This window comes from Ailuropoda melanoleuca, chromosome 6 (genome assembly GCF_002007445.2).
Source record: "Ailuropoda melanoleuca isolate Jingjing chromosome 6, ASM200744v2, whole genome shotgun sequence".
Taxonomy (NCBI): Eukaryota; Metazoa; Chordata; class Mammalia; order Carnivora; family Ursidae; genus Ailuropoda; species Ailuropoda melanoleuca.
The window spans coordinates 36629858-36644208 of record NC_048223.1 but is presented as its reverse complement, the minus strand read 5'-3'; the positions used below and the strand labels follow the sequence as shown (position 1 = coordinate 36644208).

At 49.2% G+C, this 14351-nt stretch overlaps 1 protein-coding gene across 3 annotated transcripts in view; it reads right to left on the bottom strand.

Moving 5' to 3' along the window:
• The window catches only part of SCN10A (sodium voltage-gated channel alpha subunit 10), a 102284-nt gene that overhangs the window by 23731 nt on the left and 64202 nt on the right, over nucleotides 1-14351 (bottom strand). For 2 of the 3 annotated variants that reach the window (XM_034661768.1, XM_034661770.1), the window contains 6 exons: nucleotides 12028-12387; nucleotides 10056-10502; nucleotides 8552-8692; nucleotides 6778-6901; nucleotides 5578-5732; nucleotides 2280-2453 (listed from right to left, as the gene is read on the bottom strand). In XM_034661768.1, the coding sequence (XP_034517659.1) occupies nucleotides 2280-2453; nucleotides 5578-5732; nucleotides 6778-6901; nucleotides 8552-8692; nucleotides 10056-10502; nucleotides 12028-12387 (1401 nt within the window). The remainder of the gene's footprint in view (nucleotides 1-2279; nucleotides 2454-5577; nucleotides 5733-6777; nucleotides 6902-8551; nucleotides 8693-10055; nucleotides 10503-12027; nucleotides 12388-14351) is intronic. The other variant, XM_034661769.1, reaches the window with a different exon arrangement.

The window sequence follows — 14351 nt, the reverse complement described above, 5'->3', positions numbered from 1 at the left end:
ATCAAATAAATAAAATTAAAAAAAAAAAAGTTAAAATGAAAAAAAAAAAAAAGAAGATACAAAGATGGATAAGACAGGCAGTTGAAGGAAGGAAGAAAGAAAGAAGAAGGATAAAATAAAGTATAGCATATTGGATGGATGGAATGGATGAAAGGGAGAAGAATGGATGGCTGGGTAAAATGACTGATGGATGAATGGAAAGAATTCAATAGAATAAATTAATGGAAGAGATTCGAGAACGGATGGAAGGTTGATTGGTTGGGTGGAGAAGTGGAAGGAAAATGTCTGAATGGGCAGACGGGTGGAATGAAGGAAGGATGGGGGCACCTAGGTGGCTCAGTCACTTACAGGTTTGCCTTCAGCTCAGGTTATACTGGGGTTCTGGGATCGAGCCCCACATTGGGCTTCCTGCTCAGCAGGGAGTCTGCTTCTCCTTCTCCCTCTGTCCCTCCCCCCTCTTGTGCACGTGTGAGCTCTCTCTCTCTCAATTAAATAAATATATCTTTTTTTAAAAAAGGAAGGGTAGGTGGATGGTTAAAGGAAAAATGGGAAGATGGAAGAATGAATGGCTAGGAGGATGCTTGCATCAGAGGCACATGAATGAGTGAATAGAAGGTTAGATGATTGAATAGTCAGAAAGGTGAACCAAAGATAGAAAGATAGAAGGATTAAGGAACAGTTGATAGACAGATGAAAGGAAAATTAGGATGAATGGATAGGCAGAAGAGAAGAGAGAAAGAAGAATGAGAATGAATGGAAGGAAGGAGAGGACTGACAGGATAAATGGAAGAAATAAAGATGAATGGATGTTTAGAAGAAAGGAAAAAGGAAGGGTGAATGGCTGGGTAGATGGAAGGAGGGATATGTGGAAGGAAGGATGGATGATCAGAAGGAAGAATTAAGAGAATCGATGCAATGAGAGGGTGAGCATTTAAGGTGATTAGGACTTAAACGAGTGAGATGCACGTAGGTCAAAGTGACGGTGCCCCAATGGGTGTGAAGCCAGAATAAAACACTTTTCCTTCATTTATAAATAATTATTTTATATGCACAAAGTTACACCTGTGACTCAGATTTCAGGCCTCACAGCTAATCCCTGTGGTACAGTGTCCTGATGCTACCAGCACATTGGTATCAGGAAAGAAGAGAACTGAGTCCACAGACCTGCTGTGGGGGACCTGCCAGCACAGGAGGCTGGACAGAATGTTCTGTACTGGACCCCATCCAGCTTCAGGAGGCAAGCACTGAATACAGACACATTTCCTGACACCTCTGATGTGTAGACCTTGGTCCTGGTGGCTGCTGGAGTGTGGGTGGCAGAGACAAACACAGCATGAGCCTCCCTCTGCCTGTGGGGACCCTCAGCTGCGCCGCAGTGAGCAAATAACTCAGGCAGCCATCCTGCAAAGCCAAGAGGGCAAAGACCTGGACAGACATGGAGGATCATCATGTGTAGGATGACGGAGAGACCACTCCTGGCTTTTGGGGGCTAGGAAGGCTCTTAGGAGATTTCATTGAGGATGGTCTCCTCACAGCAGTGAGGAATCACAGGTCTAGCATGTGGGAGGCACTTGGTCAATCCCCTCGTGCAGCAGAAGTGGCCCCACCTTAGTGTGAGTCTGAACACATATGCTTCAACTTTGCATCTCTCCAAAGGGATCCTCTGTCCCTTTTAGTGCCACTGGGGAGAAGCTGGTGGGGCAAGATCGGTGATCTCAATCTCGCTGCACGCACATTGGACATTACTAGGAGCTTTTATAAGATACTGATGCTGGGACTCCACCTGGGACCAGAGAGATCTGAATCTCCGGGAGTAGCGATGTTGGTTCATCATGTTTTTAAGAGCTCCCCAGGTGATTCTAAAGTATAGCCAGGGCTGAGGACCACTGAATCGGCAGGTGGGAAGATTCTCTGGGCTGTGCTGTCCTTGGCTTACCTCGGTCCAGAAACCCTGTCAAAGGATGCAGGGTTGTAAGACCCTTGAGAGCCTCATGTGTCATCTTGCTTTGGCTGTAAAATACAGAGGGCAGTTCGTGGTCCTTCTGGATGTGGTCTAGAAACTGAGGACTCACCTGAGCATCACCTTTGTGCCAGAATCATGTACTGTCTGATCTTACCATTCCCCAGTGTGCAGGCTATTCTCAGAGACCTTGCGAGGTGCTCAAGACTCTTTTTTGGGGTGACCCGGGAGGAGAGGTCACAAGCTTCCTTTGTGCTAGCTGCAGCCATCTGTCAGAGGTGAGGATCCCAAACCCCATGTGTGCCAATGAGCCACTCACGTTCACAATGAGGAAGTCCAGCCAGCACCAGGCACTGGTGAAGTAATTTTTGAAGCCATAGGCCACCCACTTGAGCAGCATCTCGAATACAAAGATAAATGTAAACACCCTGTCAGTATATTCCAGCAAGGCCTTCACCGTGGGCTTCTGGTCAAGGTGATGGTCTTCAAAGGCCTGGAGGGAAGAAAGGGAGCAGAATCGAAGGCTGCCTGGACCCACAGCACTGGTGCCCAGTGATAAGGAAGGACCCCGCCAGCCCTGCCCTCAGCCCCTGGACTGGGAACCAGCTTGCCTGTATCATTTTGTTTTCTCTGCTTAGGGTGTATGTGGGGGGTGGGGTTCAGTGGGATAGTGGAGGAGACACCGTGACACACAAATCAGGACCCCCTAGAGCCAACGGGGCCCGGAGCCTGGCTTACTCTTTGCAGGGGAGCTGAAAGCAAGGGAGAAAGGAAACCTTCTCAAATTGGGGTTTGGAAGTGAACCAAAGGGATCCTAACCGCGACTGGTTTAAAAATAACAGCATCAAAGGATGTTCACAGGCAGTTCACAAAAATGAAAGTAAGAATTGCCCATGAAACTCTGAAAAAGAATGTTCTATCTCACTGGTAATTAAGGAAATTCAAATGAAAAGAAGATGCCGTTTTTCTCTCATGAGATTGGTGAAGATAGAAAAGAACCAGGGTAAGGCCAGGGTTGCTGCGGCTATAGGGAACTCGCTCCTCTCATGCCTGACTGGGGGCTGAAAACCAGTTCAGTCTTTTGGGAGACCAATTTGGCAAGAGGACTCAAAGGTTTCAGGAACCAGCAATTCTGCCTTCATGAATTTAGCCTAAGGGCACTAGATGTTCTTGGTGCCCTAGCCAGATGCCCTCAGAGGAGCCACTGAAGCCATCCCCAGCTGCTATGAGGTTGGGTGCTAACAGCTGGCAGATGCCGCCTTTTCCTGAGGACCTCCCTGGGCTGAGGGGAACGGCCTCCACCTGCAGTAATGCCTAGGACATTGAATGTCTGGCCTGGTGGTGGCCGCAGCCAGTGACTGCCCCCTTTGCCTCAAGGTGGGACAGCTCTGGGGCACCCTTTATGCTTCATAGCTCCTGTGGAATCAAGCTGAGGTGGAATTCGTGGAAGCCGCGTCTTTTAGCTCCTCTCCTGTCCTGCCTCCCTCACGGGCTCCACCTCCGAGCACGCCCTCCATAAGCTGCTTGCACAAGAACCCCTGCTTCTGATTCTGTTTCTAATGGGACCCAAGACAGGAAAGAAGCCAATGTCCTCAAAGGAGACAACATAGGCTATTCAGTGCTTATTAGAAGTAAAAACGAGGATTATTTACATAAATGGTGGTACATTCCCGTAATGGAATGCACTGCAGCCACCAAGTCAGATAGTAGGAGTATATTTACTGTGAGAATTTACTGAGAAATTACAGAATGCATAAATGTGGTTTCAGTTTTGTAATATTTATGTATTATATGCATAAGAAAGATGGGAAGGAAGTATACCAAAATGTTTTCAAAGTGAGATTCTCTTTGAGTGATAGGAAAATGGGTGATATTTTTTCTTTGCATCTTCCCATAATTTCCAAGGTTTTTTTTTTTTTTGCACCTTACTTTGTCAGATGAAAACTCATGTTATTTTTTTTTAAGTACTCAAAGTAAAAGCATAAGGAAGACTAAATTTGGTGCCAGCCTGTTCAGTCCCTTGGGGAAGGAGATGGGGAGGTGAGGGCCCAGCAGCTGGTGCAGGATCTGCGCTCCCTGCTGGGAGGGAATGGAGCAGCTGGGGTGAGTGGAGTAGGGGAACAGAAAGAAAGAAAGGAGCAGGGGAGCATGGAGAAAAGAAATGAGGAGACGAGGCCCATGGGGAAAGACAGGAGCAGAGAAGGTAATGAGGGAAGCACCTTGTCAACAGCAAATGTGACTACTGTTCTCATCAAGGGGGACAGGAAAGAGGGGAGGGTAGGAGAACTCACCACCCAGCCCCCTCTTGCCTGGCAATGTGGCTGGTACACCAGAGCTGTGCAGAGCTGGCTAGGGCCGTGGACAATCGCCACCCTGTGCCAGCAGTGGGCACCTTCGGATGCTGCCACATCCTCCCCTCCCCCATGGTGGCAGAGCAGCCCTGTTTCCGGAGACTCTCTTCACCCTCGGCCTAGTGCCATTGCCCCTCTGGCCACCCCCCTCCCCACCCAGATGATGTCTTCTCACCTGCCTTTGCTTCTCCCCAAGGCTGAGGCCATACACTGAGCGGTTTTGGCACCTTTCCTGGGAAATCTGGTGTTTAAGTAGGTGCCCAGATATCCAGTAGATTGTTTTAAGGGAGTAAATGACACATGCAGAGCAAAACAAGTGAAAACACTTGGAGCCATGAGTCAGGAGAGAGGGCTTCTCATCCTCCCTTTAACTAATTAGCTGGGACCCCAGGCAGGCCCCTTCATGTCTTTGGACTGCCACTTCCTCATCCATCAGAGGCAGACAACTGGGGATGACGAGTCCCCTCCTGTGTCTACATCTACCTTGGTCCACTGGGAAGATGAGTTAAGATTGTGCAGGGAGCGTAAGCCATGGCACAATCAGAAGCATCCTTCCTTGTCCTACAAAGCTGGCCATTCAGCAAGGGGCTAAGGAAGTGTCTTCTAAGTCAGAATCTCTATGCCTGTAAGGCCTTGTTATTTAAAGTGTGGTCTTCAGACCCGCAGCATCAGCAGCCCCTGGAGCTTGTTGGAAATGCCAATTCTCAGGCCTCCCCCAGCTCTGATTCAGAATCTGCCTTTAACAAGCTCCCCGGGTAAGAGAAGTGCTCATATTAATGATTTGCTGTGAGCTTTGAACAAGTAATAGTATTCACAAGTGGTGTGATAAGAGAGAAAGTGGGCAGGTCCTTGCACTGGGCCTTCAGAGACGGCCAATGTTTGGGAGGCCAGGGGGTAGAAAGCAGGGGCTTTGGGATCAAATGAGGGCAGAGGTAGGTTTTGCTACTGACAAGCTGGGTAAACGTGGACAAGTGCCTCAGGCCCTTTGAGTGTCAGTTTCCCTCTCTATAAAGTGGGATGCATGCCTTCAATGCTTGGAATCCTTGCAACCAGGTTTAGTAGGCTGGGACATGAGGGACCGCAAGCACCTACACTCCCGTGCTGCTAAAAGGAGCCTGTGTGCTGGGCTGAAGCTCTTCTGCCAGCCATCGGTTGGGGGCTTTCAGGCTAGGAATCAGGGGAGTTCACTGTTGCAGCTCCAGGGCCTTGGGATTGTGGGAGACCTGATCTGGTGGGATTTGGGACAGAGACCCCGCCTCCACTTACCAGAGACCCACTGCTGAGCAGAATCATGAAGATGATGAAGCTCTCAAACCAGCTGTGCTCCACAATGCGGTAGCAGGCCTTGCGCACCTGCCAGCCCATGGCCCAAGGGAACTTGCTGGTGTCCACTTTACAGCAGGGACAGTGGCGAAGGCAGCCTGTGGGGAGAGGTGATTGATGGAGAGGGATGTCCCCTGGGGTGGGAGGAGCATTTTTACTCTAGCCCCCACTAGGAAAGCATTCTGCTGAGAAACCCACTTGCCACCCCATGGGAAAGGAATTCTCTGGCATATGAGAGAAGGTGCACCCCTCTCAGGCAGCCTCTCGATCCTGCCCTTCGGGTGCTCCTCCCTACCATTGGTCTCACCCACTCTCAACTCCTCCCCGATTATTGTCCTTCTTGGGGAGGATACTGGTGACCCCTATCCTATGCCCACCCATTTCTGGAAGCCTGACAAGTCATGGGGCCTGGGCCTAGTGCTGTCTGAGGGGCTATACTCTGTGCCCTTGCTCACCTGAGAGGCCGCCACATGGCTGGGCTGGGGCCTGGGTCCAGTCCAGCCCAGCGTTGGGTGGAACTGGAATCTCAAGGACAAGTTGTTGCTTTTTAACTCATAGATTTTTTATTATTGAAGCCACAATGACTTTCAAGGTGTGAACTCTATGTATATCCACTTATTGCAGGCCGATCGAGTGAGAACACAATGTGCCCCTCTATTCTAAACACACAGGGAAAACAGACTAAGATACATTTTCTGCCTTTAGGACAAGACGAGGTGCGTTCAGGGTGCTATGGCTGTGGACATTTGTTCTGCCATTCAGAGTTACACCAAAGATTGAGGGACACAGATGTGGCCTGGCCCTCTGCTGGGTCCTTTACGTCCCCAAACAAGAGTGTTTACCTTTTTCCTGTTCAACCTCAAGAGGCCTGGTTTATAACTCAGTGAGGTGTTTTTGCTGGTGAGGAGGAAGGCACAGCACTGGTGGCTATGTGTGGCCCCACTAGGCTGCTGTGAGCGTGGTGTTGGTGTCTGATGCCAGCCCCTCCGGCTTGGGGAGGAGGCAGCAAGGGGCCCTTGTGTCTGTCTCCAGTGGACCCCAGGCCAGGGCCCTGGACACACAGGTGCCCGGATAAGAGCTTGTTGAATGGGATTCTGGCCCAAATTAATGTCAGCGTGAGGAGGCCTGTGGCCACCGCTTTACCTTCTGTGAAACAGTCATCTGGTTCTTCAAGGTCATCTGCCAGCTCAGGGATCTTCTTCAGGATCGCCTCGGGATCCAGGCAGTCCACTGTGCTGCCTTCAGAGGAGCTCGTATCATCCCCTCCCTGCAGGGCAGAAGCCCGGGGCAGTGAACCCCGCTGTCTGAGGGCCCTAGTGAGTCTGCACACGGTCACTGCAGGTCCATGCCGTCAAGGGCTCTGAGATGCAGGGAGAGTCCCTCGGCACTGGGCCCACCACAGCGATCCTTGTGTGTTTGGTGTCTCGCCAGCTGAGGCCCAGAAGAGTGATGCTCTCTATGGAGCCCCAGAGGTTTAGCTGTGCAAGGCTTTAAACCTCCAGGACTCTGATGGAGTGCTGGCGAGGGCCCGAGACACCGTAATTACACCCATAAAGACTCGTGGCATTCACTGGGCTTGAATATTTAATCACGAAGCAGTGCTGCAGGGGCCCTGCTGCCCTCCTGGCAGCTCCAGCCCTATAACGTCTCCAGATGAATTCAATTAGGAGTTGAAGCTGCTCTCATATTAGTAAACCTGATAGCTTTGCTAATGGACCCAAATGGTGGGGTGGGTCCCCATCTGTCATTGTCAGCCCTTCTCTGTCTGGCCAGGGTCGTGGACAAAAAAACAAAACAAAACCAAGCCAAAACCAAAACCAACACCCAGCAGCTGTGTACTGAAAACACTGAGTAGAGACGACTAGCCCGGGGAATCCTGAGAATGCTCTGAAGGAAACATGATGTCCACGTGTAGAAGGCAGCAACCTTTGCCCAGCAGGAACCAAGCGGCTTCTGTTCACCTGGGTCCCCCAACCCCATCTCAGTGGGCCTCTCCTCTCACCCTGCTGTGGTCATCGCTGCCCAGGGGCACACAGCCAGTGGCTGACATTCCTCAGACTGAAGGGCGTGATAACTTTGGGCATGAACGATGTCTTCCTTATCTTTGCCCCGCCCGGTGCCTGTCACGGCGTCAGCTCTCAGAGGCTAGGTGTCAAGTTAAATTCCTGAATTTAATGCAGTGGTATTAACGACTCTAAATCTTTCTAGATGCCTCTTCCCTGTAACTTGTTTTCTTCAAAGATTTGTAATGAAACCACCAAGTTTCCTTTTACTTCTTTTATGACATTCCTACACCCCAATTTTGCTTCTTGCTCAGTCTGTATGAGGCTGTCAGTACACTACTCACTACAGACAGCCTCTCCAGAGAACCAGAATGTTTTTGGCTGGAAAAAAATGATGTGGACAAAAGAGAGTGGGGGCGGGGGGAGTCACGGGGAAGACTTCCTCACCCACGGGAGACTCTTACTTTCATCTGCTGGCTCAGAAAGACACTTTCTCTGTGCATTGTCTTTTGTTCCCTTTTTTCTTGGCTGTCATTTTCTGGGCACTTACTCCCTTTTAGACAGGAACTAAACACTTGACAAGCAGCATCTCATTTAAGCTGCAAAAGAATCCTATCAGGTAGGCATTACCATTCAGTTTCAGAGATGAAGATGAGACTCAGAGAGGTTGAGGATCTCATCCTCGTCATCCCCTACCCCCCAACTTATGGAACGCCCTTCTTTCCACTGAAATCGTGCTGTCCAGCCTGGAGGTTAAGACGGACCTTAACAATTCTCATGATGAGACGTGAGGTTATGTGGTTGACTGTAGTCTAAACACCGCTTCCCAACCAGCCCCATCCTCCAGTCCCTACCTTCCCACCAGTCAGTGTCTGGCAGGCTGTTCAACCTCTCCTGGAAACTCACATACCTACCTCTGCAGGGGGCTGGGCAGCAGTCTTGTCTTTCCACTTCTCACCCACATGGGAAGCCGCGTCCTCAGACGACATTCCGGAGCCTGGGCTCCTGGGTGCCATGTGGCTCTCACACCTCTCGACTTGCTGCAGCTGCTCCTGCTAGTGAGAGACGGTCCCTTTGGGGCACCTGTGCCTGCCTTCAGCTGACTGCTTCTCAATTTGAAGAGCTCTTTCACCTCATAATCTGCCAGAGCTAAGGACCTAATCCCTGCAACATACATACATGGATCCATACACACATGCTTATGTGAAGTGAGCCTGGTTATAGAGACTGGAGTCTCTGTAACCAGATCTGTTTAACTCTTGGCTCCATTACTTACAAGCTTTGTGGCTTTAGGCAAATAAATTTAACCTGATCTCCATTTTTCCCACCTGCAAAATTGAGAAGGCATGATCTACTTTATTCAGTAATTTTGATTACTAAATATGTGAATGCTTGTAAAACACTTGGCATGAAGTACTTGGCTCAATAGATGTTAGCCATGACCTTTATTACTTGTCCAAAGGTCAGAGCGGTAGCAAACTTGGCCATCTGAAGCCCCCCCAAGAACCCCAAAGTATCTGAAAATGCCTCTGAGTGGAGAGAGTCATCACAGAGTTCATGTCCTTTATTCTGGGGATGGTGATGCCCTGCCCTCGGCTATCACCCATACAAAGGCATGTAAAATATGGCAGCTGATAATAGCAGCTGCTGGAACACAAGAGAAGTGACAGCTGCAGGGAAAGAAGGCTGTGGTAGAGCTACAGACTCAAAGCACAGCTGTCTGAGGCCACTTAGTGGCCTGGCCAGCAGCCCTGCCTGTCTCCAGACCCCACAGGGATGCCTGCCTTCCCATATTGTGCAGAAGTGCATGCTCTGAGTCACTGAGAAGAGCTCAATGAGGGTTGATATATCAGCTTAAGGTCGGAGGAAACTGCAAAGTATTTTTAAAAATACATATTACCAAAAGGCTTAAATGTGCTTTAAATTCTTTGGTGCCAAAAAGAACAAGTGTCATTTCCCTATGACATCCTTTATTGGGAAAAGCTGGATAAATGAGTCACATAATGATTAGGACTTCCTAGGCTTCTGATGAAGATCAGATGAATCTTGCTCTTGGACAACATCTGTTCTTAGAGGAGTCTCATTAGCATCTTAGGCACAGAGCCTGAGTTGGGCAAAGCAAGGGGGGCAGTTGTGTGAAAGACAATCCCAAGATTGAAAAACAATCCCTCAAAGTGGCCTGGGACTAAGGTGCTGCCCCTGCTCTTTGCTTGCCTGGGGAATTCTGACCCTTTTTGCCAGGCCCTGCTCAAATCCCACCTCCTCCAGAAAGCTTGGCATGATTTTTGCTTCCTGACATCAAGGGCCCGAGGCTCATCAAGGTTGTGCCAGTCCTGATGTTGGAAAACCTCCTTATTCTAATTTCCCTTCTGTCCCTGTCACTCCAGCCTTGAGGCTGTCCCATGGGAGGACTCTCACCTGCCCTTGAGAGATCACTTCCTGCTGGGAGCTCTGAGCATCCTCTTCACCATCCTCCTCCAGGTCATCGAGGTCAGATTCGCCTTCGGCAATGGGCACAGAGACCCATATGTTAGGATTGGTGATGAAGTCATTGTGGTCATCTCTTGGGCCTCTGGACACTGGAAGCTCTCTGGGGCTCCCCACAGTTGCATCAGCAGCAATGTGGTTCTCAGCTTTAGAGCTGGAGAGTGGGAGTTTCACCACCAGCTGGGGCTCTGTCTTGGGCCAGGACAGCAGGCAGGGCCTGGTGAGGAAGCTGCAAATGGCCTTCCTGGTACTATGGCCAAATGCCTGGATCCGTGCCAGGGCAACCTGCAGGTTGTTCACCTCCCCATCTTCATCTGGAGCTGCAAGGTTGTCAGCACTGAAGGAGTTCAGTAGCAGGGCAATGAACAGGTTGAGCACCTGGAGAGAAGGAGTGGAAACAAAGATGCCTCGACCAACTAGCTGAGTTCCTCCATAGTCTGCCAGGTTGGCAACCAGACGGCAGGACAACCACACCTGAGCCACTCACCGCACCCCAATGTGCTTTCCCTCTTAGGGGAATGGACATTTTGAAAGCCACTGAGGGGAGTTCTTGGGGATGTCTCAAGTGACCTGCCTCATGTGGACAAGGCTTGGAAGTACATTCTCTGCCATAGAGAAGGATAACCCCTACTGAACCAAGGGACATTCAGGGATAACGGAGAGGACTAGCTTATAGGTCTGCCCTGGGACCACTGTCATCTGCCAAAGCCCTGGGTTCTTTTCCTCACTCTGGGATCCTGGGCAATCTCCTTGCTGTTTCCAACTTCATGTTCTTCCCCCATAAGCAAGGAGTGGGACTCCCTCCCTTTTAGAGTGGTTGTGAAGAGGAAACTACCTGAGCTCAAAAAGGGAAACTTCCTGCCTGAGGGTGAGCAGCCCCTGCAGCTTGGCAGGCATGCTGAGCTCAGCCTGGAAGAAAGGCTCTTCAGCCAACCCCCTAACTCAGGAATGGGAGGGAAAGGCATCTTTGGCTTCATGACCCGGGTGGGAAAGACCGAAAAGTCTGGATTTGTTGTTTCTTCTCTCCTGGTTTAGCTTTCTTGTGTCTGTAAAACTCTTACAGGAAAAGAATCCAAGTTGGTTGACTTTCAGGTCAGTAAGAAAGGGACTTCTGAGGGTCCACATGTCCCCCTACAGCAGCCAGTGCTGGTACAGCAAGGGTGCCCAGAACCACAGTGGGTGGGGGTAAGCTGAGGGCAAGGGGCCTATTAGGATAGAGAAGGGGTTATGAGGCCAATTGGCAGGAAGGTCTTCAGTGGGGCTCCCCCAAATGTGGGAGTGGATTTTGTTATTGACATTGTGGCATTGGATGTTGTCCATGACCCAGCTTCTCTCTTTCATCTTGTCTCATCATGCCCGCCCTCCTGCTTGTAGCTAGGACCTGTGCAGCTTAGAGAAATCAGTCAGCTCTCATGCCCCTAGAGAAAAATATCTTCTGAGACCCCCTAGAGTGGGGAATGAAATTTTTCTTCAACAACTAACAGCTAAGATTTACTGAGTTCCTGTTGTGGCCTAGACACTCCACTAGGTAATCTGCCTATGTCATCTCCTGTAATTTAATTCCCTGGGTAAGCCTATGAATAAGCACTATTTTCTTGATTTAAGGAAACTAAAGCTAGAGGAGATTGTCTCTTGTCCTGGGTCATGCCTTACCAGTGGTAGAGCTGGGATTCTAAACAGGTCTTTTCATCCCTCTCCTATGTGCTCATGCCAGCAAGTCAGGTTACCTCCCAAGGGACAGTTCTTAGAACATGCCCCACACGACTTTGCAAAGTTTGAAGACTTACAGTCAGGGAGGTACGATGGGGGCATAAAAGTGTGCAACATTAAAGCTTTTTAGGATAACCCAGAAGTCTCCTCCATTGCCCCCAAGACAGTGCCCCCAGCGGGGCTCAGCACTTACCACCAGGTTCCCTAGCACCATCACTGACAAGAAAAGGATGAGGCATACGGATTTCTGGCCAACTTCCATGCAGGCCCACATGTTCTCGATCCATTCTCCACACAGGATCCGGAAGACGATAAGGAAGGAGTGGAAGAAGTCGTGCATGTGCCAGCGTGGCCATTCTTCATTGGGTGCAGAGATATTATGCCGGTTGTCACGGTAATTATCTCCAAGTAGCTGCTTGCCAACCAGAGCGAAGACAAAGACAATGATGGCCAGGATGATGGTGAGATTCCCCAATGCCCCCACAGAGTTCCCAATGATCTTGATGAGCGTATTTAAGGTTGGCCAGGACTTGGCCAGCTTGAAGACCCGCAGCTGCAGAGAAACAGAGACTGTCAGGTCCTGGCTACTGTTCTCATCACCTTTCATCTCAAGTCTTGACCTGAAACCAATGGTCAGGGAAAAGCACAATATAACTCATTTCATTAAGATGGGGGTGCTCCCAGGAAGCTGCTTTCAGAGACCTTTCTTTTTGTCATCATTTACTCAAAAATATGACCAGCCTTGTATATTAGTTTTTATGTATCAACATGCTTCAGCACCTGTGGCAGTCAGGAGTTTTATACTGGGGTGGTGGTCTTGCCGTTGTATTCTATTCTGTAGCCACAGGCTTCCTGAATGTTGGCCTGTTCTACGGGGATATGATGGAGCTCACAAATAAGTGAGAATGACCTACTTTTGACCTGAAGCAAGCTTAGTCTTCTGCAAGGACATCAGGACCCACTGTATTTGAAAGGTATTGATAAATCATATTTTAAGGCATTTCTCATCTTGGGCCACGGACAGCATCTGCTGCCACCACCAGCTCTGAAATGGCAAGTATATGATTTCATGGACTCAGCATTCACATGTTTGTTTAGTTGACCAACCAAACTATTCACATCATTGAATGCCAGCCATGCATGTGCATGGCACTGTGTGCACCTGTGGGGTGTAGAGAGAGAGATATGTGGGCTCCTGCCCTCATGGAACTAATGGCTTAGTTACGAAGAATAGGCAAAGATCCAAAAAGCCTTCATTGTAAACCCGAATGTGCTAAGTCCCACAAGGGAGCATAAACACTATGAATATAGATGTGTAGACATTTTAAAAATACATTTGTGTGGTTCTTTAATTTGTTAGAAAGAAATATCTGGGTTCTGCTGTCATGGGTATTTATGGAGCACCTAATAAGAATGTGGCCCTGGCCTAGGTGTTAAGATGCAATGCCAAACAGAACAGTGCAACAATAGTTTAAGCAACCACATAGCAGTATGCTTAAGAGAGGTTTAATCCTCTTATACAGGAAGTCCCATTCCCACCTCTCTTTGTGATGGTGGGGAGAGGTGTGCAGTGGTCTATGTTCACTTTAGACCTAACCTGGAAGTTATTCTCTTCTAATTGGAAGCAAAGCCTAAAACACCAGTTTTGTAGACTAAACATAGAGACAGCAGATCAGCCCAAACAAACACTGAGCATTTGAAACTAGATGGAGCCATTTTGCAGAGGGTATTGGGAGAATGCCAAGTTTCCTTAGCAATATCATTACTACAGGTTTCCACTTTCACTGTAAACTCTGGATAAGTGCAAAGGCAGAGACTGGAGTAGGCTCTTGTGGGGCATGGCTGGGGACAGTGAGGAACACATGGGCATGCTCACTGGTCATGAGCAAAGGACGAGGCATTGACTCTCACCTTAATCGAATCGAAGTTTCCACTGCTTCCTTAGTTAGTTGGGGTGGGGGTGGAGAGTTTAGAAATTAATATTAGAGTCCTGTTAGGTAGCAATTTGTTGTCCATAATTAAGCTTACGTTAAACTGCAAGCAAATTGTGTGTATTGTCATTAGAGGGTGTGAATCAAGTGGTCCTCTATGAATTCTTGTATTGTTTTTACAGAAGGCAAGAGAACAAGATCCTTTTACTTGCTGTTCTAGAGATATCTGGGTTTGGGGGCCCCTAGTATTAGCTATCAGTCAACACACATTTGCAGAGTGTCTGCTGTAGAACCCCCCGAATGAGCTGGCTGGCTCTTGCTGGTGCCTAGAGTGAGTGGTCCAGGACAGCAGCCCCACATGCATCCATGATTTCTGAGAATCTCACCCTCTACCCCCATGCAATTGCTTTCCCTGCACTTTGCCCAGCTTAGCATTACATCAAAAAGAACTTTTTTAAAGATTTTACTTAGGGGTGCCTGGGTGGGTCAGTCTGTTAAGCATCTGCCTTCAGCCTAGGTCATGATCCCAGGGTCCTGGGATCGAGCCCCACATCAGGCTCCCTGCTCAGCAGGGAGCCTGCTTCTC